We start from the raw sequence: 24,914 nt of genomic DNA, 5'->3' as shown, positions 1-24,914 counted from the left end.
GGAGGGACCCACCCAGGAACAATCAGATGCACAAAGCTGCCTACACATTTGATCATTTAAAAAAGTCGTTTGTGGTCTGGGCTTTGGCAGAAAAAAGAGAGATTGGAGTCTTCTTTTTCTGCTAATAACGAAGGTCCCTTACAATCAGGGATCTTTTACCTCTTATGTTTATTTAGGGAGGAAGTCAGTAGGAGAGGGGTCTTTTGTGTTTGATACTAAGTATGTTTCATTTTGCTCTTGCTTTCTTAATTTTCATTAAAAAAAAAAAAAAATCCAGTGTTTTTATTTCCTCCAGATCTCAGTTTAAATGGCATCTTGTCAGAGAAGCTGTTCCAGGTCACCTTCAAATAAAGTGGATCCTCATTGTTCCCTCCTGTTATTCTGTATCAAGATATCCTGTTCATTTCTTTCACAGAAATAAAATCTAGTATATCTCAATCTATAATTATTAATATATGTTCATTCTCTGTTTATTGTCTATGTTCTCATCTAGACCGTAAGCTACATGAGAGCAAAGTCACGTCTGTTTTATTCACCACTGCGCTTCTAAGACCCAGGCACAAAAAATTATCAAATGGACAAATAATAGTGTATCTTAAGCACTAACTATGAGCCAGATACTGTGTTAAGTGTTTTGCAAGCATTATCTCCATTAATGCCCCCAAAAGCTCTACGAAGTCCTTGCTGTGCAGGGAGAAAATGGGTTTAGAGAGTTTAAGTATCTGACCATGATTTGATCCTAGATTTGACAAGAGATTCAGACTCTTTTATCATTCTCCTACATTTATCGCAGAAACAAACAAGCTATTAAAAAGCACCAAGAGGCGAGGCATGGTGTCTCATGCCTATAATACCAGCACTTTGGGAGGCCCATGTGGGAGGATCACTAGAGGTCAGGAGTTTGACACCAGCCTGGGCAACATAGCAAGAACTTGTCTCTACAAAGAATTTTTAAAAAATTGGCCAGGCATGGTGGTGCATGCCTATAGTCCCAGCTGTTCAAAAGGCTGAGGCAGGGGGATCCCCTTGAACCCAGGAGTTGGAGGCTGCAGTGAGCTATTACTGTCCCACTTCACTCCAGCCTGGGTGACAGAATGAGACCCTGTCTCAAAAACAAAAAAACAAAAAACAAAAAAACCCAGTAATTGTAATAAATTTTCTTTTCTTTTCTTTTTTTTTTTTTTTTGAGATGAAATCTCACTTTGTCATCCAGGCGGGTGTGCACTGGCGCCATCTCGGCTCACTGCAACCTCCACCTTCCGGGTTCAAGTGATTCTCCTGCCTCAGCCTCCCATGTAGCAGGGACTACAGGTGTCTGTCACCACGCCCAGCTAATTTTTGTATTTTTAGTAGAGATGGGGTTTCACTATGTTGGCCAAGCTGGTCTCGAACTCCTGACCTCGTGATCCGCCCACCTTGGCTTCCCAAAGTGCTAGGATTACAGGCATGAGGCTCTGCGCCTGGCCATAAAAAATTTTAAAACACACAAAAGAGTCCTTCTTAATCCTGCCACCCCAAATCTCTGTATTATGTTAACATCTTGGTCTGTATCCTAGATGGCTGATGAACAGATGAATGGATGTTTTTTAGTTTTTAGACAAAGGTGGAATCATGACTCTGTTCTTTTGCTTGCTTTTTAAGAGAAACTAGATGAAATACACTTTAAACATCTTCCCATGTCAACAGAGTATCTTTTTTTTTCTTATCTATTCTTCACACCATTCATCCTAAACCCACATTGCTGGCTTCAAGTAAACTCACCCTCAAATAGTAATTATCCCTTCTATTTGCCTATCTTTTTATAGCTTTGATTCCCACAAGGCTGTGAGATAGGCAGGAAAAGGATTATCTCTACTTAACAGATAATTTTAAGAGTTAACAGTTTGTTCCGGGTCATATGGAGTCAAGTAGGAGAGCCAAGATCCAGAGCCCATCTGTTCAATTCCAAAGCCTGTGGGCTTTCCATTACATCCCATTGCCTCATACTACGTATCTGATTGTGTGGCATGGACTTAAAAGTTAAGCTGACCTGGGTACCAATCCTGGCTCCAACAATTCACAGCTATACAACCTTCAAGCAAGTTAGCTAAGTCCCCTAAGCTCAAGTTTCTTGTAGGATGGGGTGAGAATGACTTGATAAAATTCACGTCAAATACTTAACGTGGTAGCTGGTGGCTGCTGCTGAGGGCTGACTGACCTATTCCTGTCCAGTGAGTAAGTCTGATAGGGCTGTGCTCTTTCTTGAAAGAGGTCCTGTAAGCTCTGCCAAACCCCAAATTCCTACCCATATTCCCATCCCAATTACAAGCAGAATGAGGACCTGCCAGTGCTACTTAAGACATAGAACAGAAACCTTCCCACTTAGTCTGGTACATCATGACAGGAAGCTACAAGACAAAGCCAGGCCCTGGGGCTCCCAGTTAGAGGAAGTGAAAAAAAGACATGTACCCTGGGGAGCAAAAGGGATGTGTTTCCAGTCCCACCCAAGCCTCACTTCCTTAGAAAGACATTTCAAGTACATTCACACACCATCTCTGTGCTGTTTTCCATATGCCATTTGGTGGGGGGGCGGGGGGTATTTTGTGGTTATTTTTAAGAAACTGTACTTGTAACAAAACAAAAAGTAAGCTTTCTCTTTTCCTTTCTGGGTCATGAGCAGGTCTCAACCCTCCAAATTCAATTGTCACTGGAAGTCTTCGTGGAGTTGGAATTGCTATCGGGAGTGGCTGTGAAGGCAGGAAGAACATCAGCAAATATGGTGATACGGTTTGAATGTGTCTCCTAAAGTTCATGTGTTAGAAATTTAATCCCCAAGGCAACAGTGTTGAGATGTGGGAACTTTTGGAGGTGATTGGATTAATGTCATTACTGTGGGAGTGAATTTATTTAAAAATTAAGTTACCCTCTCTTGTGTACTCTCTTGCCATGTGGTGCTTTCTATCAGGTTACTACGCAGCAAGAAGGTCCTCCCCAGATACAGCCCCTGATCTTGGACTTCCCACTGTCCAGAACCATTAGCCAAATACATTTCTTTTCATTATAAGTTATCCACTTTTTTTTTTTTTCTTTTAGACAGGGTCTCTCTGTCACTCGGGCAGGAGGATTGCTTGAGCCTGGGAGGTCGTGTTTGCAGTAAGCTGTGATCACGACAACGCAGCCTTGACCTCCCAGGCTCAAGCAATCCTGCCTTAGTCACCCAAGTAGCTGGGACTACAGGCATGTGCCACCACACCTGGTTAATTTTTGTAGTATTTTTGTGTGTAGAGACAGAGTTTTGCCACATTCCCCAAGCTGGCCTCAAACTCCTGGGCTCAAGTGATCTGCCCACATTAGCCTCCCAAAGTACTGGGATTACAGGCATGAGCCACTGCACCTGGCCCCAGTTTCAGGTATTCTTATAGCAGCACAAAACAGACTAAGACAGACACACAATGTCATAAAAATGAAGGAGAAGAGGGGCTTAAAAAGGAGGAGTTACTCTGCATTTATCCTACAGATAAATTCACTTATATAGGAAACTAGGAAGCTATTCAAAGGGTGATGTAGAGTTAGATGTGCAGATAAGAAACAATCTCCAAGATAGAGGGGAATAAAGCAAGATACAGAAATTGTATACAGCATGCTAACATCCTTGTGTGTGATGTAGACTATTTCTGGGCCTGAACACATCTTCTCTAGAAGGTCACACAAGAACCTAGTTGCAGTGGGTGTCTCTAGGAAGGAGAATCAAGAAGCCTAGCTAGGAGCCATGGGTGAGGGGAGTCTTAATTTCACTTTGTAGCTTTTAATGCTGCTTGAATATTTTATTTTTTCACATTTTTTCAAAGGGGAAAGGATTAGAGCACCTAATAATACAGTGAGGTCAAGAAAGACGAGACAAGCTTATGAAAGGAGGCAGTTTTCAGGTCACTGATGACTCAATGAGAAAAATATCAATAGGATGGTGGGAGCAGAAGCCAGATTGCACCAAACTGAGGAGAGAATAAATTGTCAACAAGTGGAAACAGCAGGAACTGGCAACTCTTTCAAAAGTGTATTTGTATGCAAAGTAAGGTAGGGTAGTAGTCCTAGCAGTAGTAAGAGTAGTAGTAAGCAGGATTCCCAGGTTTGAGGTAGGGGATTTTTAACATGAAAAAGACATAGCAGGTTTATGCACAAAGGAGACAGTCAGAATAGAGTCAGAACGGACAGCTGCTGTTTTTGCCCAGCCATCAGGCATTCATTGTCTTTTCTTCTAGTGACAGTGGCTTTATTTTTCTTAAAGGAGATATTCCTTCTCTTCTTTCAAAATGTATGATTTAGATAAGACATTCCTTCTCTTTTTTCAAAATGTCTGGATTAGATCCAGTTCCCTGGCTAAGAGGGGCAGGTGACCCAGGCCCAACCAATCAGCACATTCCATCCACCTGGTGCAGTAAGCAATTCCCCTAGAGATGGGCATATGACCCAATGTCTTCCAAAAAGATTGAGTCCTAGGCTGCTGGGATTTTATAAAAAGGAAGCCCTTTTTTTAAGGTAGAAGCTGCAGAGATAATGGGACATAAGTTGGGAGTTACTATGTGCCCAAGAAAGCCTTCTGAGAATGAAGAATGAAGTCAACACAGTGGGGAAAGTAATCCTAAGGAATATAGAGAAATGTTTCCCTGCTGGCATTGCTTGGGACCATGATCCATCTACATCTGAATACTAACTATCATTACATTTTGCTTAAAAGTCAGTTTAAATCAGGCTCCTATTTGAAACCACAGGAACATAGAGAAAGAAGTTGTAGACACAGACTAAACAGGAGAGATAAGCAGGAAGGATCGAGAGGGCGGAGTCCAGAGCAGGAGTGAGGGTAAGTCTCACATGAGTTGGGGGAGGGAACACATATTTGCTAAGACAGAGATGGAAGCCGGGCAAGGAGGTCAAGATGACTATGGAGGTCCTGGGAGGTGGTAAGAAGCTGAGGGCTACCAACCTGTGGCACCCGTGGGCCTCAATCTTCCTCATGATTTAGGGCAGGGATCCCCAATCCCTTGACCATGGACCAGTATCAAAATAACAATAAAAATAATAAAGTCCTGTATCCATTAAGTGGAGCACCAGATTATTTTGCCATGGTTCTGTTATATTCCCTGTGTAAGTCACTTGGGCAAATCTCTAGGCCTCTGCCCATCTATAGAATGGAGCAGTTAAATTCCACTTCTAAGGTCATCTTTCAATTATTGACTTCAATTATATGATATTTCAGTAGTTGTTCCCAGACAGAAGCTACCAGTTTCATGCCCTCTCCCAGTCTGTGGCCTTCCCATCTACCATTTCAATTCAAACCGTTGGCTTTTCTGCCAGGGGATATCTCAAAGTCATGTATTTGGTAGGTTCTATGGTTGACTTGCCCCCACAAAGTTCATGTGTTAGAAAATGAATCTCCAATGCAACAGTGTTGAGAGGTGGCACCTCATGAGGATTTAACACCGTTATCTTGGGAGTGGGTTCCAGATAAAAGGGATGAGTTTGGCTCCCTATCTTTCCCCTGCATGTGCACACACATGTATGCATATGCATATATATGCACATATATGCACACACACACACATGCATGCATACTCTCTCTTGCCCTTCACCTTCTGTCATGGGATGACACAGCAAGAAGTCTTTCACCAGATGCAAGCCCCTCACCCTTGGACTTCCCAGCCTCCAGAACTGTAAGAAACAAAATTTCTTTTCTTTATAAATTATCTAGTCTGTGGTATTCAGTTATGGCAACACAACATGGACTAAGACAACAACTGATTTAGGAACTTCACTTGGCTGAGGAACCTGCCAATTCCAACCACTAAAGGGAGCCTCGTTTGATCTGAAGTTTAAATGGATTCTTTATGGGTGTGTAGCTAGGTGGAGAGAGATAAACAGACTCCAAGCTATGTGTCCTAAATGGCTCTTGGCTATTTGTTTGTCAGCATATAAATGTAGGTTGATATTTTTATTAAGATCTCTGCAAACTCCACACACTGGATACCCCAAAAGAACAAGCAGAACTGAGCAGGGAAACCTCTACTCCTTAATGAGCCTGTCTCGACTGCCTCATTTCAATGCTGCCATGCCCTTCTTTCAGAGGTTAGTCAATGCATGCTGTCTTTGTCAGCTTCAAAATCAAAGCCTTAAGGAACAAATAAGATTCGCATCTTTTAAAATCCTGCCAACGAATTATAAAAGGTGTGAACATGCTACTTATTTGTTGCAATATTTTAAAATAAATTTAAATCATTTGAACTGTAAGAATACTCAGTCTTTTTCTATTATGTAATAGACACCATTCGATGGTGTTATCATGACTCTCTCCTGTTACCACAACCACGAACCTTACCGGGGCTCGAAGTGCTTCTCATAATCTTTACAAGGGTCTTGGGACAGTGTACAGTCCAGGGATCAAGTCCTGGCTCCTCCACTTTCTAGTTGCCGGACCTTGGATGAATGCCTTAACTTTTCCAAGCTCTAGTTCCTCATCTGTAACGTGGTGATAACCTTACCTTATAGGGTTGAGAGAATTAAATGAGGCAATGCATGGAAGGCAGTTAAAACAGTGCCCGATGCAGACAAAAACTCAATATCTTTTCTAATATATTTGAACAGTAAAGGTTTTATGAGAATTACTTTAAATCACAATTTTCAAAAAGGAATTGTTCTCTTGAGTATTTGATACTTTGGGGGAGTTAGGTTCTGTACTTAAATAAATCATATTGAGTAAGTGTTAGATCCTTTTCTTAAGCCTTGAATTTGGAGTTTTAACAGCAAACATACAAAGGTTACACTTTCTGGATTAAATTCAGAAATGTCAGCACATCAAACACACACATTCAGACACATACACAGAAGCACTTACTCATACAGTGTAAAGGGCAATTGGGTTTGGAAGAGAATGTCACATGAACAGAATCGCAGCTCATTAAAGCAGTACTTGAAGCTTTTGACCTCAGCTACGTAAACAATGTTTTCAGATGACAGAATTGCCGAGAAACCAAGTCCTGTGAGTATGATTTAGTTTCTGAGGCAGTTCAGCATTTAGACTCTCAGCGGATACGGGCAATGGGATGTGATCAGTTAACCCATGTAGTATTTTGGAAATGATACTAACAGAGCACAGGACAAGGATCTTTGCAAGCTATAAAAGTTTGCTAGGTTTTCAGTCTTTCCTAATGTGCAGACGCCTCAAAATTATGGGTTTTAAGTAAAGGGCAGATAAGAATTGGTAACAAGAGCTGAAATGATTGGAATCAGTCTGTCATACAAGTGGGTTTGGAGTTGGCGAGGCCTGACACAGGCTAGAATGGAAGGAAGGAGGGAATGAGCATTCTAGAGATGTCTAGACAGGACTGGATGGTTGCTCCAATGTAAGGAGCAGAGGAAAGGGGCTCTTAATGTCTACTTCTCGTCAAGTTGTACTCCTCGAGCCCTGCCCAGAGACCATTGACGATCAGATGCATCATATTTTAGAACACTTGACAATCTTGTTGACCATATTTTAGAACAATTGATGATCTCATTGATAATATTTTAAAAGACTACTAGAGCCATGTTTACTACTGGGAAGATCATTGTACACACACTCTAGCGCTTAAGACTCCACAGGTGCCAGGCGCAGTGACTCACGCCTGTAACCCCCAGCACTTTCAGAGGCAGAGGTGGGAGGATCACTTGAGGCCAGGAGTTTGAGACCAGCATGGGCAATTAATTAAAAACAATGAAAACACAAATAAATAAAAAGCAGAAAAGACTCCAAGGTCTCTAATGAAGCCTACTTAGCTTTCTCTTCCTCTTCATCTCACTGCTTCTATGCTGCTACCCAGGTTGTCTTTAGAGGCAGCTGATTCCTTGTGCCCTGGGCTCATCCCCTATTTTCACAGTAAGCCTTACATTAGGTGTTACGGAGCCTTTCAGAGGAAGAGTGACAGGACTTCATTAAGCCAATTCATGACAATACGTGAATGCCATCAAACTCTCCATTAGGCATTTCAATTTGAACATATTACCTAGCATATCTTGTCCTGTGACATTATAGCTCCATGTACTATTACTTCTGCAAAAAAATATGCTCATCCATGCCAAAGACTCAATGCACCTTTTGCTACAAGTCAGCAAAATTCTCAGCTGGATCACCCAGACACAGAGGAACTCCCTGGGTACAGCCCTCAGCCACTGCACCCTTTGCATCGACAGGAGGAAGTCCAACCAAGTGCACAACCATGTCCTCCTGCTCTGTGTCCTGCAAGCCAGCGCTCTGTATCACATAAGCTTTCCTGACAGTCTATTTCATTCATTCATCCTATTGCAACCAGGACCAAACTCCTGGCTACCATGTTTTACACTTGAGGAGCAATCCTGTGGGCAGTCTGCAGGGACTGATGTTCATCGGTGCCTTCATGTCCCCATGAGACAATGACTGAGTACCTACAAGATGCCAGGAACTGGGGAGGACCTGAAGATGCCAGCTTGAGGGTTCTCAAACAGCTCCAACCTGCCCAAGTTCCTATCACCATTTGCCTGGATTATGGCAAGAGTCTTAACCAGTCTCCCTGATATCACCCTTGTCCCTACAGCACTCCGAGTGATCCTTTAAAAACCCAAAGTCAGAACATGTTATTTCTTGGTTCATGAGTTGGAGTAAAAGCCAAAGATCCTTCGGTGTCCTGTGCTTTCCTTTGGCCTCTCTGATCTCACCTCCTTTTCCTTTCTCCCTCAACCCCTCGGCTCAGCCACCTGGATTCCTTGCTCCCCCTTGACCATGCCAGGCAAGCTCCTGCCTCAGGGCCTTTGCTTCTGCTACTACCACCCAAATCACTCTCCCCTCTCACCCAGATATATACATGACTCCCACCTCCCTCATCTTCTTCCTGTGTTTGCTGAAATGTCATTTTCTCCACCTACTCTATTATATGGACATCTCCCTGACCTGGCTCTTCCAATCTCCATCCCTACTTCAGCTTCCTGTATAATGTTTATCAACTTCTGATACATTGTATATTTCACTTGTTTCTATGTTTATTATTTTGCCCACTCTCCCCAGAATATAAGCTCCATGAGGGCAGGGATGTTAATTATTTTTAGTGCTATATTCCCATCACCTAGAACAGTACCTAACCTCATCACCCACTGAATGGATGACTCGATATCTGACAACATCCCCACTAGAGGACAGAACCAGCACATGCTTCTTCCCAAGCCACTGCTCCATCATGCACTCAGAGACAATCTGCCCTTTAGTACCCAAACCACCAGCTTCCTCCCACCACATGCTGACTAGCAACAGCCTGCTGTGTGCCCTGAACAATAACTTCACCAGAACATTCTATACTTAACTGTATACACCCCTTCACTACAATCTTTACTACACAGGATCTACCTACTGCACTGCTACAACAGGTTCTGCCAGTCAACTCACAGGCCTTCTGCACCCTGCAGCACTGAGTTCTAGTCCCTGCTACATAAAGGTGGAGTCCCTGGTCCCACAGCATCCTATCCCCCGGGAGCTTGTGAGAAATGCAGAATCTCAAACCCCACCACAGACTGGCTGAGTAAGAATTTTAACCAGATACCCGGTGACTCATGTGTGCACATTAAAGTTTAAGACGCTCTGCTAGGCTACATCATGGCATCTGTAACACTGGATTGGACTGTGCAAGGTTAGACTGCAGGAAGCTGCAGACCTCTCTACCCAAAGTCCTGTGATTCAATGCACTGCCTCTTCAGATCCTTCGCCAGCACAGTCTCCCAACACGCACTGCAAAACCACATGATGCCATGACAGTTTGCAAAATCAGCAACCAAATTATAGCCCTTTATAAATAGGGTAGTAACTTACACAACAACCAATTTATTTGCCATACCCTGCCGTACATAAAAAAAACCATGCACTCTAATATATGTCCCTAAAGACTCCTTTATGTTCTACAGCACAGTGTATTACAGCATCTTGTTTTATGGCTATTCACTCATTGAGTAAGAATTCTTGAGCATCTATAATGTGCTAGACCCTATGCTAGGCACTGGGATTTGACACGGAGAAAGTCACAATCTTCAAGTAGTCAAAAAGACAGGCATGAGATTGAACACATTATTACAACCTGTGATGAATTTGTTGATGGGACAGGAGCAGATATCTACTCAGGAATCAACAAGAGCCTCCCTGAGCGGGTGATGTTCTGCTGATTTGATGAGGGGGAAAAGGCAAGGCACGGTGGGGATCAGGGGGCCGGGGAGAGGAAAGGTCTTCGGGCATCCCTGGTGCATGGCTCTGCACGGATGAAGCCGGCAAGGGAAGACAAGGCACTGCATGTTTGAGGAACTGAAAGAAGCCCAGGAATGCTGTTCTTGGAGTCAGGAGCTAAAGCTAGGAAGAGAACAGAGATCTAGCATTGGAAGACCCCAAAAGCCATATATGCCAAGGAGCATACTAGACTGGGGCAACAGAGAGCCATTTGGGTGTTTTAAAACAAAAGCAACACACAACCAGGCGAACATTTAAAAAAAAAAAAAAAAAAGGCTCTTGTTCCCTGCAACAATACACCAAATCTACTGTATTTCAATACAGTTTCAGACAATGCTCTGTGAACAGCTCCTTGCCACAATAAAAGATGGCATTGAGAACAAATTTAAAAAACCCATTTAAAGTTATTTTAATGAACCTCCAATAATAGCACCCTTCACTGATGTTTGAATATAATCCTCTGTTATTGTTCCTTGTTTTTTCTCTCACCACACTCTATTTAATAGCATTCATGAATCAGGAAGGCTGACAGATACATGCATGCCTTTTCACATCCCACAAGGCACATGGAACTCTGTACACGCTCACCACAGGCCTTTTGGAAGTGGCAGACAGTTAAGAAGGGGTGAGGAAGGAGAAATATAAAATCCTGGGATTGGGGGGAGGAGGGCTCTGATGCAATGCATTTGCAATATAAAAGGCATACAGGCAGACTGGATCAAATGGGTAGGTGATGTATCTTTTTTTTTTTTTTTCCTGCAACAGGGTCTTGCTCTGTTGCCCAGGCTGGAGTGCAGTAGCATAATCATGGCTCATTGCAGCTTCAACCTCCCAGGATCAAGATCCTCCCACCTCAGCCTCCTGAGTATCTGGGACTACAGGTGGATGCCATCACACCCACTAATGTTCGTATTTTTTGTAGAGATGGGGTTTTGCCATGTTGCCCAGACTGGTCTCAAATTCCTGGACTCAAGCAACTTGCCTGCCTCAGCCTTCCAAAGTGTGGGGATTACAGGCATGAGCCACTGTACCTGGATGATGTATCATTTATTATTACTTCTAACTCAGTCTAAGGAGACTGAAGGCAGCGCCTGCTCCTTTAGAGCTGGTACCAGAACATTTTGAAGTACGTAGTACAGCCTGATCACTGTCCTTTGAAAGTCATTGTTAAACCCACACGGAGGAATTCAAGACACAGGTCAGTGGGAAATCATATCAAATGCAGAACAGTTGAAGGATCCTGTTGATAATGACCAAGTATTGTAATCTTTTTATATTACCAATGATAATAACAGCTACCTTTTCCTGACTGCTTTCTATGAGCCAGGCACAAGGCTAGACCTTTTATATTCATTACTGCTTAGCAGGGCTATTCAAAATATTTAACGGGTCAAAATGGACTCTGGTTGTAAATAACCATTGCTAACAGATGCTGGCTAAACAGCAACCTGACTTTGAACCATCACTACCCTTGAGGCTATAAACCAGCAGTGCATGGGATACATATGGGTGTGGATGTGTTTTATTTGCTCCTGTGTTTAATTTTCAAAAATTTGTTCTGATATATAAAAGAAATCTTGACTTTTTTATTTTTTTTTGAGACAGAGTCTTGCCCTGTCACCCAGGCTAGAGTGCAGTGGCGTGATCTCAGCTCACTGCAACCTTCGCCTCCCAGGTTCAAGCGGTTCTCCACGCACAGGCCACCACACCCGGCTAATTTTTTATACTTTTAGTAGAGATGGAGTTTCACCATGTTGGCCAGGCTGGTCTCGAACTCCTGACCTCAGGTGATCTGCCCGCCTCGGCCTCCCAAAGTGCTGGGATGACAGGCATGAGCCACTGTACCCGGTCAAATTTGTGAGATTTTATATAAACATCTTAATTTTATATACCCTTTCACTAAGCCCTTACTACACAGGGCCTACATAATACACTGACCGTAACAGGATCTGTCAATCAACTCACAGGTCTGCTGCACCCCACAGCACTGAGTTCTATCCCCTGAAAACCATGAAGATGGAGCAGCCCTGTGGAAGCTGCATCCTGCAGGGCAGGCCATCGGGAGGTGAACATCAGCTGAGCCTGTTAGGTAGCTCACCTGCTCTCTGGCTTGCACTGATCTTCAACACTTTCTCTTCTATCTTACCAGCCCTCTTCCCTCATTCATATTACCTGCTTGGCCTCTGTAGGCATCTGAGTCTGTGACCTCTTCTGGAAGCCACCACCCCATGCCCTGACTAGAAGAAGGACCATTGTCTTCCACTTAAAGAGATGATTCTTTTGGCTGGGTGCAGTGGCTCACACCTGTAATCCCAGTACTTTGGAAGGCTGAGACTTTTGGAGGATCACTTGAGCCCAGGAGTTTGAGACTAGCCTGGGCAACATGGCAAGACCACATTTATTTATTTATTTATTTATTTATTTATTTATTTATTTGAGACTGAGTCTCACTCTGTCACCCAGGCTGGAGTGCAGTGGTACAATCTCAGCTCACTGCAACCTCCACTTCCTCGGTTCAAGCGATTCTCCTGCCTCAGCCTCACGAATAGCTGAGATTACAGGCACCACCACCACACCTAGCTAATTTTTGTATTTTTTAGTAGAGATGGGGTTTTACCATGTTAGCCAGGCTGGTCTCGAACCCCTGAGCTCAGGTGATCCACCCACCTTGGCTTCCCAAAGTGCTGAGATTACAGGCATGAGGCACCGCACCTGGCAAGACCCCATTTATTTAAAAATAAAAATAAAAATTAGGCAGTCATAGCGGTATACTCCTGTAGTCCCAGCTACTCAGGAGGCCGAGGTGAGAACATCGCATGAGCCCTGGAGGTTGAGGCTGCAGTAAGCTATGATCGCGCTACTGCACTCCAACCTGGGTAACAGAGGAAGACCCTGTCTTTAAAAAAAGAAAAGAAAAAAGGAGATGATTCTCCATGCTACCTCCCTCTGGTCTCTGCCTAGCTTCCCCGGCTGAGCTCCTAATGCTAAACTCCATAGCAGTGATTCTCAACCTTGAGAGCATATCAAGTCACCTGGAGAGCCTATTAAACACAGAACACTGGGCCCCACCCCTAGAGTTTCTGATTCAGGAGGTCTGGGTTGGAGCCCAAGAACTTCATTCTTAAAGTGCTCATGTAATGTCGATCCCACTGACTGTGACACTGCATACTGATACTGCATACTGATGGACAGCACACTTGACAAACCACGGCACTACAGCTAGAACATGTACTCCAGATGTCCGCTGGGTTCTATGCTGGTGGGGATGGGAGCATGTGCATCTTTCCTCTGGCCAAGTGAGAAAAGGGAGGTTCACATTTCGAGATCTCATAAATAACCCCACAAAAACCATATGAGTTATACACCTCACCTCTGAGTTTCCGGTTTCCTGAACAAATAGCTCCCTCTTCCCTTCAGTATTACCTTTTCATCTTTTTCCAAATGGGCCCATAAAAGCTGTGATGCTGCTCATGACATGTGGGGCCCTCTTCAACCCCAACGTACACACAGATGTTATCTTAAGGAATAGCAGCAGCAGGATTCTGCCCCTCAAAGAGCCTAAATCGAGACGTTAATTAATGTATGACACAGCTAATGAAAACCACGATCAGCTCTCTGTGAGTGCCTCCTCTGTTCCAGGCTTGTACAAAGTGCTTTATGCATCATAACAACCCTCTGATGTCAAAACTGTTATCATCACTGTATTACGGACGATGACACAGTGGATCAGAGAGGGAAAAGGACTGGTCCCAGTTCACCAGCTCTGGAATAACCAAGGGATACTTTGATCCACTGTACTCACTGAGAGTCAGACACGATTAAGAGTATTGTGCTCAATTCTGTGTCTGTATTTTAAGACAGATATGGATGTCATGGAGAACAACAGGCACCTGGAAGTGAGGTCCTATGGAACATGCTTGCAGGAGGGGGTGGGGCAGGATTTAACTGGAAATCACAGGATTCAAGAAGGAATCAGGGCGGGGCTGTGGCTCACGCCTGTAATCCCAGCACTTCCTGGGAGGCTAAGGCGGGTGGATCACCTGAGGTCAGGAGTTCGAGACCAGCCTGGCCAACATGGTGAAACCCAGTCTCTACTAAAAATACAAAAATTGGCCAGGCGTGGTGGCAGGCACCTGTAATCCCAGCTACTCAGGAGGCTGAGGCAGGAGAATTGCTTGAACCCAGGAGGTGGGTTGCAGTGAGCCGAGATTGCACCACTGCACTCCAGCCTAGGTGAAACAGCAGGACTCCATCTCAAAAAAAAAAAAAAAAAAAGAAGAAGAAGAAGGAATTAGAACCTGCATCCTCAAATGTCTGAAGGTTGATCCACACACAGAGAGAGGCTCTAGCGGGAGTTCTGGTAAGGCTGATCTGACGGCAGTGTGTAAGTCGGCAATAATGAGAAGGGCCACAAAGTAGAACTGGCTACCTCTAAGGGCTGCGGCTTCCTGCACCAGGAGGCATCCAGGGAGAAACGGGATGCATGGAGGTTGGTGTAGAGCTGTGATTCTAGCCATTTGGGATGAGGGGAAGGTGCGACACTAGGGAGAGGTGAGCATCACCCGGGAGACTCCTGAACTATGTGTCCTTTGCCCCTGGGCTTCCTAGTGGGCCTCCAATACAGTCAGACTGTCTGAGGCTTGGATCCTCCCTTCATCACAGCTGGCTGAGTGACCCTGAACAGAGCACTTAACCCCTCTGAGCCCGTTTCCTCTTCCGCAACATGGAATGACAGCACCTTCCTTCATAGGCTGTGGTGAGGATTTAATTAGATGCTGCATGAGAAATGCTTAATACGGTGCCTAGCATGTAAGTGCTCAAGAAAGGAATAACAATACTAGTATCAAAATAACTACCATTATTATCTTCTTCATCTTAACACTCAAACCCTTACAACGTTAGGTTTCAATGACGGTGTTTACGTTCAGTCTTCAGCCTCAGTCAGTAGTTTTACGACCCATCATCGAGTCACCAGGTCTGACCTCTATTTAATTTCACAAAGAAATATCCTCCCAGCAGAATCACAGTTTGATTAATTCAGGTGCAAACTCTTCTTTCCTGATGCCGACAAGTACTCCCTGCTGAGTCTTGGGGGATAGAAAACCTTCCTGTGGGTACATGGACTGTGGGAAATGTGAGAGTTTTATTCTTGCATTATAAAAGTTATGTCAAAGCCATCTCCACACCCAAACCCCCCAGGAGGGGGTCTTCAGTTCAAGAGGACGTCAGTCTCTGCTTTACTCTGTTTCGCCTTGGGTGGGAGCTGGCTGCTGAACTGCCATCTTATTTACTGACTCAGACATAGTGTATGTTTCAGAATTAAATTTAAATACTGTTGAGATAAACAACATGACCTTTTCAATGTCAGTATGAAGAGAAAATGACACAGTTGAACCGAGAGAAAGAATGAGGGCAAAATTAGATCCTTTATCATAGTCCAAAAACGGATCTGAACTCTGCTGACCCAAGAACCATTCTCAGAAAGTTGTCAGCGAAGACAGTTACAATAATTGAATCAATGAAACAAAAATTCAATAGGCATCATCGTTTCCACCTTTATAGAGACAGAGCTGGGCCAACGGAAAAGTCCATCTTTGTACCCAGTGATTTTGTGCTTACGTGTGAACACATACACCCACGTTCCAGTAGACACACTGATGTCTACCCCTCAGGGAGCATTTGGAAAACATGGGGAACGGGGAAGAATACCTTGTATGTGAATAGTCGGCAGTCAGAGAGAATGGGCTACTTACAGCTTTTGGCTTATATGGGGGCTGGATCTCTTTGCGTTCAAGTTTCTCCCAATCAATATACCGGAAAAATGCATGCTCTTTGATATCACGTTCGCCTTCAGGTCCACAACCCAAACGTTTGCCCGGGTGTTTGGTCATCAGCTTTGAGAGAAAGAAAAACATTGAATTTGATGAGTTTCAGAAAAGGAAATGTGAGACACTCAGAAATTATTACTCCAAGGCATTAGGAAAGAAAGTACAAATGAAGAATCTCAACTCATTTTTCTTCTTTGCTTTTTATGGCAGCAAAAAATCCCAACCACGACTTTGTAGGAGAGGACCTGATAACAGGACCTGCTGCCGATCATCTCTTACGGTTAATCAAAACGAAGCCTGAATGTGACCCTGAACTTCAAGTTAGAAATGCTGCATGAGGGCCAGGCACAGTGGCTCACGCCTGTAATCCCAGCACTTTGGGAGGCCTAGGCAGGCAAATCACAAGGTCAAGAGATCGAGACCATCCTGGGCAACATGATCAAACCCCGTCTCTTCTAAAAATACAAAAATTAGCTGGGTATGGTGGCACACACCTGTAGTCCCGGCTACTCGGGAGGCTGAGGCAGGAGAATCCTCGAACCCAGGAAGCGGAGGTTGCAGTGAGCTGAGATTGCACCACTGCACTCCACAGTCTGGCGACAGAGAGAGACTCCGTCTCAAAAAGAAAAAAAAAAAAAAAAGAAAGAAAGAAAGAAAAGAAAACAAAAGAAAAAAAGAAATGCCACATGATCCATTTTGGTTTAAGAATAAGTTTTGTGCAATTACCAGTGCATTTAATTAGGGCAGTTTCAATATCTTCAAACTTCCCTCCTCCCACAACAAGAAAACTGGAGTTTGACAAAAGCAAAGGCTACATTCATTCAGACACCATTTGCATTTCTCGGTAAAGCACTTGCAAAAATGACAAAACAGAAGAAAAAGTATTAGTTAAAGGGGCCCAAGTTTCAAGTAATTACTTTCTGAAAGCTCATTAAATAGTCAAAACCTAGCCCAGCTCATTTCCGTTGTATCATACATTACACACAACGCCGCTGAGGTTTCTTTGGTGTTCCGTTTAAATTACTTAATTATCAAAACCCTCCATCTTTGGGTCTCTGAGTGCTAAATAACAAGATGAATAGATGCTCCAAGATGAAACCAGACAGGCTTCCTCTTGTAAATGAGTCCAAAGCAGCATGAAAATATCTCTGATCTCAAGACTTGAGCAAATGCACAAAGGGTAAAGACGGAAGAGTTGGTGATTAATTAAAAAAAGAAAGAAAGAAAGAAACATACAAGTGCAAAAGCTTTCCAGAGTTGACATCACACTGAGCAGCCCATGATGGCAGAATCTTCTGCCCAGGACTTGCGGATGATGGGGAAAGGATGAACCCAGAAATTCATTCCTACACTGCTGGACCGTCACTCAGCCTGTTGCCCCCTTACAAGACAATTTGTGGTCACACACACAAGCATGTACTTCTCATATAAACCATATCCTCCAGGGTGGGGAAATTCACTGAGCACTGACATTCTAAGCTAGCTACCTTTTTATTTACATGCACGATCTTCCCTGATCATTGTAATAACCCAACGAGGTGAGTATACTGTTTTTCCCATTTGAATAAAAAGGCAATGCACACTCAGAGAAGTTGAGGAACAGCAAGGACTCAAGAGATAGGAAGTGTCAGTCAGTAAGAGCTGGGTGCAGACTCCACCTCTGCTTAGCTCTAAAACTTGGGCTATTAAGAAAAATGGGAGCGCATTTCAGACGTGGTTTTCTCAGGAATTTTTGTGGCCTGGCTTTGTCAGGAGAGGTTTATGGAGGGTGAGGAAATTGAGTCAAGCCTTGACATTTGTGTAAGATTAGGAAGTGAGGAATGAAAGGGCAGGGAGGTTTTGGTTCACACTGATAATAATAATAATATCAATAATGGCTTCTGTGTACTGAGTGTGACGCCATCATAAGCATTCAGGCTCCGTGCTAAAGGCTTCCCAGCCGTTACCCATTACTCTTTAACCTTTGCAACAATACTCTGAGGCCTCAGCAACTGTTATCCCCCATTTTCTAGGTAAAGGATGTAGGGGCAGAGAAGTAAAGTCATCTGTCTAAGGTCAAACAGCTAAGGAGCAGGGCAAGGCTTTGAACAGCTCTGCCTGGCTCAGGACTCTTATAGCTTTATGTTCACTGAACAGTCTCAGCTGTTCAGTGTCTGCTGGTTTTCACCCTAAGGTACGGCCTATTTGGGCTTCTGTTTGCTTCAAGTCTGTTCAAAGTGGGCATAGCCCTCTGAGTAAGGTTTTACTGATTTTGGGGGGAGGGGAGGTAGAAAATCGGGCCTTTGAGGGGATGGACATATAAAGGACACTGCTTCAATTAAACAGGAGACTGTTTTCAAAAGCGCAACTGAATTTCTGTCTAAGCAGGAGGATGCCAAGCAAAGAAAAGGCACTGCAGAAACATTCAGCATTAATTCGGAGTCTCTGCCCAGTTCCCGCACTCTTGCTCTAATGTGCCCGAAGCCATGTAGACAGCTGGATTTAATCACTGTTCCAATCTCTGATCACCTCCCAGACGCATCCCCTGGGGCTCGCTGTTCTGGAGGAAGCATTTGGCTGTTCGCTTGAGCGTCCCTCGTTTCTGGAGTACCCTCCTTGAAGGAAGAGCCCGCATTGGACTCAGCCCACTCAATTAATAATGGTCCCCAAACTGAACAGTAAGAGAGTCACCCCAGTTAATCATGAAGGTTATGGGTCCTGAATTAATAGAAAACGGCTCTACCAGGGAAACTGCTAATTGGAGCTGAAGCTGAAGACAACTGACCTGGAAAATCCTCTCTCCTCCATGACCCACTTAGAACCCCCAGCTGTCCAGGCAGGGCGGGCATGTGAAGGGGGAGGACTTTGTGCATGTACTGAACACCTACTATGTGCCCACATCATGCAAGGAGCTTTCTCTTACGTTATCTCATTTAATGCTCTCAAAAACTCTTTTCAGTGAGTACTACTATTTCATTTTTTAAAATAAACAGAAGCACAGAGATGTGAAGGAAGTGGCTTAAGATCTTGCACCTAGGCTGGGTGCAGTGGCCCATGCCTGTAATCCCAGCACTTTGGGAGGCAGAGGCAGCAGGATCACTTGAGCCTGGGAGATCAAGGCTGCAGTGAGCCATGATCATGCCACGGCACCCCAGCCTGGGTGACAGAGCGAGATGTTGTAAAAAAAAAAAAAAAAAAAAAAGATCCTGCACCTAGAAAATGGAAAGGTCAAGATTTGCAAAGGGTCTCTTGCTCTCCAAAATCCCCTACTTTAAAAGTTGCAATTCCAGGGGATGCAAACTCAAATGCCAAGAGGAACCAGGCAGATAACACAAAATAGTGTCAGCACTAGTAACAGAAATAAGAACTTCCAAGGGGTTTGGAGCAGAGTGCCAGCCTCTACTCGAAGCGATTTACAGTATTCAGCTGTTTAATCATCAAAGAACCCTGTGTGGACTGCTATTATTATTCCCAATCTGCAGACGCCGTCAAACAACTTCCCCATGGTCCTAGGGCAATTAATGCCTGAACCAGGATTTGAACTTGGATAGAATTGGCCAGATGAGAATTTCTGTGAATTACAGAGGGCAAGCCCCAACTACAGAGGGCAGTGGTTTCCAATCTAGCTGACTGGTGCTTTGTAAGAATGACAAGCCAATGTGGCAAGATCTGATTTTTCAAGAGAAACCTGAAAGCTGAACGTTTATGAGAACTCTCCTGATCCTTATATGCTGGTAATTATTAAACAAATTAAAAGCTCCAGGTATCACCTTCTGTCTACCCCTCCCACCCTTCAATACCATGTCTATAGGGGCCTGTACAGGCCTTCGTGTGTGCCTTCTTTTTCTTTATGGGCTTTGCTTAGGTTCCTAACGCACCTCTGCGACTCCCCTCTCTATTCTTCATTTTCTCTCTGCCTGCCTCACACCCTCAAAGAAAATATTTTCAAGCAATTCACTTTAGATGTTCGGGATTGAGACTAATTCACAGGTGGTTTCCCCAGGGATACGTGCATCTTAGCCTATGTAGCTGAGGTGCAAACCTTAGGTGATTCACTGAGAGTGGGAATTTAGGCAGTGTGACAAGGCGCTTTTAGGCTGAGAGGCTGGCCCAGCTATTCCAAACTGGGCCAAGCCTCAGATTGGCCTGCCTGAGTTTCCCAGCTTTCCTTCACCCAAACCAGTGCATTCAGCATCTGGCTGGGGTCAGGAAGAGCAAAGTAGGGCATGAAAGGTCTGTAAGCATCCCACAGATCTAGGACTGGCAGCCCTGGTTAATTCAGACACACAGGTGGGAACCCGCTGATTAAGGCATGGCCATGTTGTAACCTGTACCACTGGGTGGTGGGAGAGCAAATTCTTTATTAGTATATTACGCTTGGAACATATTTTCTGGGCATCTAATTCGATTGCTTTCAGGCTTCCATCAGAGTTGAAAAATCACTTCATTTGGACAGTATGTTTAAAGGCAGTGGTGTGCAAGCCAAATGGAGACTTTTCCAAAATACTCATACCCAGACTTAATCTCTGGGGTGAGGCAGAAGCATGTGCATTCTGGTAAGGCACTTCGGGTTATCCTGATGGCTCCAAAAGTGACTGTCACTGATCCTTAGGATCTCACACAAGTCACTGTGAGTACGCCTTGGTCCAACACAAGACACAAAACAAACAATCCTTCCCCATAAACACACGTCCTGCTTTCTTCGCAGGTGCCCTGTGCATAAACTGTAGATGTACAAGCGTGCATTCCCTTTTAGCCATTTGTGTGCATGTTGGGGGAGAGGGGACAGTGGGATTTTGAATTTCAGTCTGCTTATCTAGAGAATTCCTTAACCTCAACACTGCCTGGTATTTTTAGAACAAAAGTTGCACGCTCTTGGTATTAACTAAACACATACAGCAGAGCAGGGCAAGATAGCCTGAGTTGTGCCAAAGACCTCTTGTGCCCTTTCCCATGACTTCTAGCTCTTTGACAAAATCTCTGTGCTTTCTACCTCATTCACTCAATAAGCATTCCCCTGTGCTGGTTCAGAGACTACAGCCCAGCCAGCAGCAAGATGCAGCTGCAGGCAGCTCTCTGTGGCACTTCTGTGCAAATCAGAAAAAAACTTCTCTCTCCTCTGGGAAGCAGCAGCTCCATGCCAGGGTTCTCATATTGCCAAATGGAGTGAAGGGTGGAGTTCAGGCTCTGTTCCCCCACGGTGGGGTGTCCTTGGGCAAGGTACATCCCACATGCCTGTATGTGGTGGTCCTGGCCACAGCTTTAAGAGACGTACTTACCCCTTTGCAGATGGCCACAGCTTCCTTGGACATAGACTTGGGATAGGCTACGTTGTGTTCCATGATGGACTGGAAGAGTTCATCTTCATCTTCCCCTTCAAAGGGTGCCTGTATGACAGGGGAGGGTGGGAGGAGAAGAATCCCTGCTTGAACCTTCCCCGTAGCCCCCCTCAACCGGCAGACTCTCCTCCCTGGGGCCTACAGTGAAGCCACACATCCAGGCTTTCAAATGACCACAGACTTGTATGACCCCAAGGCTGGGAAAGTCATAGAGGTTCCAATTTATGAGCTGTTACCAAACATGCATTCTCCTAAAGAAACCATGTGGATGGGGGTAGGGAGGACTTCTCTTATCGATCACTTAAAATTCAATTACCTGCCCAGCCAACATTTCATACAGCAGGACTCCGAATGCCCACCAATCCACGGACTTCCCATAGGGCTGATAAGCAATTATCTAGAAAACAGAAGGCATCCTATCAGGGAGGTTTGCAGTTCATGTATCTTCTGGAGACAGATTCCACTCTTCTTTTACGAGAAGGCCAGTGCCCACCTGAGCTATTTCTTTACATTAACTACTCAGGGAATGATAGACATGCTTTGCAGAGGTACCTGCAGCTGGGCAAACACCTGTGGCTGTCACATTGCCTTTTCGAAGCACTAAGCACGGTGTATTACTATTATCATTATTTTCAAAACAGTGAGCATGGAATTTTTAAAAGAAAAACTGTCTTTACTCTTCATTGTAAAAGTTATAACATTTACACAATAATGTAAATATACTTAACACTACTAAACTGTACACTTAGAAATGGTTAAAATAGTAAACTTTATGTTGCATGTTTTTAAAACATAATTACAAATAAAAACGTTTAAGGGGTAATATTTGTTACTATTTTACTATTTCTTTATAAAAGATAGCTAAGCTGAGATGGTAACATGAAAATCACCCATAATCCTTTATTAAGAGAAAAATTATGACAATATTTGGTCTACTTCATTCCATACTCTTTCCTCTGAATACATATTAAACTCTGTGTGTATGTGTGTGCTTTACATAAACACTTTGGTATGTGGACCATTTTTTTTCTGATTTCTTTTCTTTCTTTTTTTTTTTTTTTTTGATAGTGTCTCTTTTTGTCACCTAGGCTGGAGTGCAGTGGCAAGATCATAGCTCATAGCTCACAGCCTTGGCCTCCTGGGCTCAAGCAATCCCTGCACCTCAGCCTCCTGTGTAGTTGGGACTACAGGCGCTCACCACCATGCTAATTATTTAATTTTTTGTAGGGACGGGGTCTCTCTATATTGCCCAGACTGATCTCAAACTCAAGCAATCCTCCCACTTTGGCCTCCCAAAGCGCTGGGATTATGGGCAGCAGATCTTTAATAAAGCCAGTTATTCACTTAAATTTTCCTTGCTAATTTAATATTTGTATATGAACATAATCAGTTTTTATCTCTGCATAGCATTCCATTGAATGGATACACCAAAGTCTATCTTATAAATTTCCAATTGATTAGGTTTCTTCCTATGCTGTAACATACATTCTTGCAATTGGACATTTTGACATCTGTCCAAGTATTTCCTTAAGATAAACTCCTAGACGTAGAATTGGTGGATCATGTGGTATGTGCGGTTGTGAAGTTTTTAAGTCATATTCCCAAACTGCCAGAACATGGAAAAGTCTAGAAGAGCCATGTGATGGTCCATCTTTCAGTATGTAGGGATGTAAAACTAACCATGTCAGAGATTAAGAGGTAATACAGCAAAGGCTAAAGGCTGAGGTCTGAGGGTTAGGCAGTCTGACTTTGAATCCTGACTGCTGTCTATCAGTAGGCTGTCTGATCATGGGAGAAGTTACTTAACTTCTATAATATCTATATCACGGAGTTACATGAGATACTAGGTGGCTTTCACATATTATGCTCTCAAAATGTTAACTAATCCTAGAATGTTTTATAATTCAGTTATTGCTTGTTTAACTCAAAAAGGGTATTTGAGCAAACTTGGCTATAAAGTGAATGTCCGTTTCTTGATCTCTATCTCTCACTTTGATTTCTATTCCAAAATCAGAAACGCAGAGATGTTGATTATAGGATATGAAATTTCAGTTAAGTAGGAGGAATAAATTCAAGAGATCTATCGTATAACACAGTAACTATAGTTAATAACTATCTATTGTATTCTTGAAAATTGCTAAGAGGGATTTTTAAGTGTTCTTACCACACAAAAAAAATAAGTATGTGAGATAATAAATATGTTAATTAACTCAACTTAGCCATTCCACAATGTATATGCATTTCAGAACAACATGTTGCACATGATAAATGTATACAGTTTTACTTGTCAATTATGAATGAATGAAATGCGTTCTGAGAAGTAACCCGCAAGACAAGGAAGGGAAAGCATTCCAGGAGAACACTTCTCATTGAAAGTGTTTTCACACTTTTAAAGTACTTCAAGTCTTATTTGATCCTCATGACAACCCAACAAGTTAATCTTTTTACAAAGGAAACTAGAGCCTGGGATGTGAGACCAGTTGCCAGAGGTGATGTGGTTAGTTCATGACAAAGCCTGGCCTGCAGCTTATCCCTCCCATCTGCGGGCTGGAGGGGAGGCGACTTCATCAGCAACACAGTTCAGGGTTTCTTGTGTTTGTCTGGATCACCACCAGTGAGGAATTTCTGAGAACCCCAGATCCTGGGCCTCACCCTGCAGAGATTCTAATGGGATGGCATTTGGGCAGCCCACATTGTTTTCTGTTTGTTTGTCTGTGGGTTTTTTTTTTTTTTTCTTTTTTTGAGACAAGGTCTCGCTCTGTTTCCCAGGCTGAGGTGCAGTGGCATGATCACTGCTTACTGCAGCCTCCACCTGCTGGGCTCAAGCGATCCTCCCACCTTAGCCTCCTGAGTAGTCAGGACAGCAGGTGTAAGCTAGTGCGTTGGGCGAATTTTTATTTATTTATTTTTGCAGAGATTAGGGTCTCACTATGTTGTCCAGTCTGGTTTCAAACTCCTACCCTCAAGTGATCTTCTTGCCTCTGCCTCCCAAAGTGCTGAGATTACAGGGGTGAGCCACCATGCCCCAGCTGCATCCTACATTGTAAAAGCTCCTTCATGACTCTAAACTGCAGTTAGAGTTGAGAACCAGAGATTATGGAACCCATGGCCTATCAGGAAGTTGTGTTATAGATTGTGTCATATCTAATTAATTAACAAAATAATAGACCAAAGTATATCACATTGGGAGAACTTCATTGGGTCTGAATAAAGCCTTATTATTTTTGAATTACTTTATTACTCAAGTAATATACAAATATATTTACCTTGTAAAAAAAACATCAGCAGTATACAGAAGTAGCTAAATTTCTCTTTACAATTCCCTTATCTTCAGAGGTAACCAGTGTTATAAAATCAGTCTGAAATCTTCCAGATTTTTGTATGCTTTTACTAATTGAAAACAGAGCAGTGTTCTGTGTATTTCTGTTTTATCCATAAATAGTATCACATTGTTGTCATTCCCCTTCCTTCCTTCCTTCCTTCCTTCCTTCCTTCCTTCCTTCCTTCCTTCCTTCCTTCCTT

At 43.5% G+C, this 24,914-nt stretch overlaps 1 protein-coding gene across 2 annotated transcripts in view; it reads right to left on the bottom strand.

Moving 5' to 3' along the window:
- PRKCB (protein kinase C beta) overlaps positions 1–24,914 on the bottom strand; it is a 382,686-nt gene that overhangs the window by 14,269 nt on the left and 343,503 nt on the right. For both annotated transcript variants that reach the window (XM_023189314.1, XM_023189313.1), the window contains exons 14-16: positions 21,709–21,789; positions 21,333–21,440; positions 16,000–16,140 (exon numbers count right to left, since the gene is read on the bottom strand). In XM_023189314.1, coding sequence (XP_023045082.1) covers positions 16,000–16,140; positions 21,333–21,440; positions 21,709–21,789 — 330 coding nt within the window. The remainder of the gene's footprint in view (positions 1–15,999; positions 16,141–21,332; positions 21,441–21,708; positions 21,790–24,914) is intronic.

The sequence above is a fragment of the Piliocolobus tephrosceles genome, chromosome 17, assembly GCF_002776525.5.
Source record: "Piliocolobus tephrosceles isolate RC106 chromosome 17, ASM277652v3, whole genome shotgun sequence".
Taxonomy (NCBI): Eukaryota; Metazoa; Chordata; class Mammalia; order Primates; family Cercopithecidae; genus Piliocolobus; species Piliocolobus tephrosceles.
The sequence above is the reverse complement of the archived record's forward strand: the minus strand, read 5'-3'. Positions and strand labels throughout refer to the sequence as shown.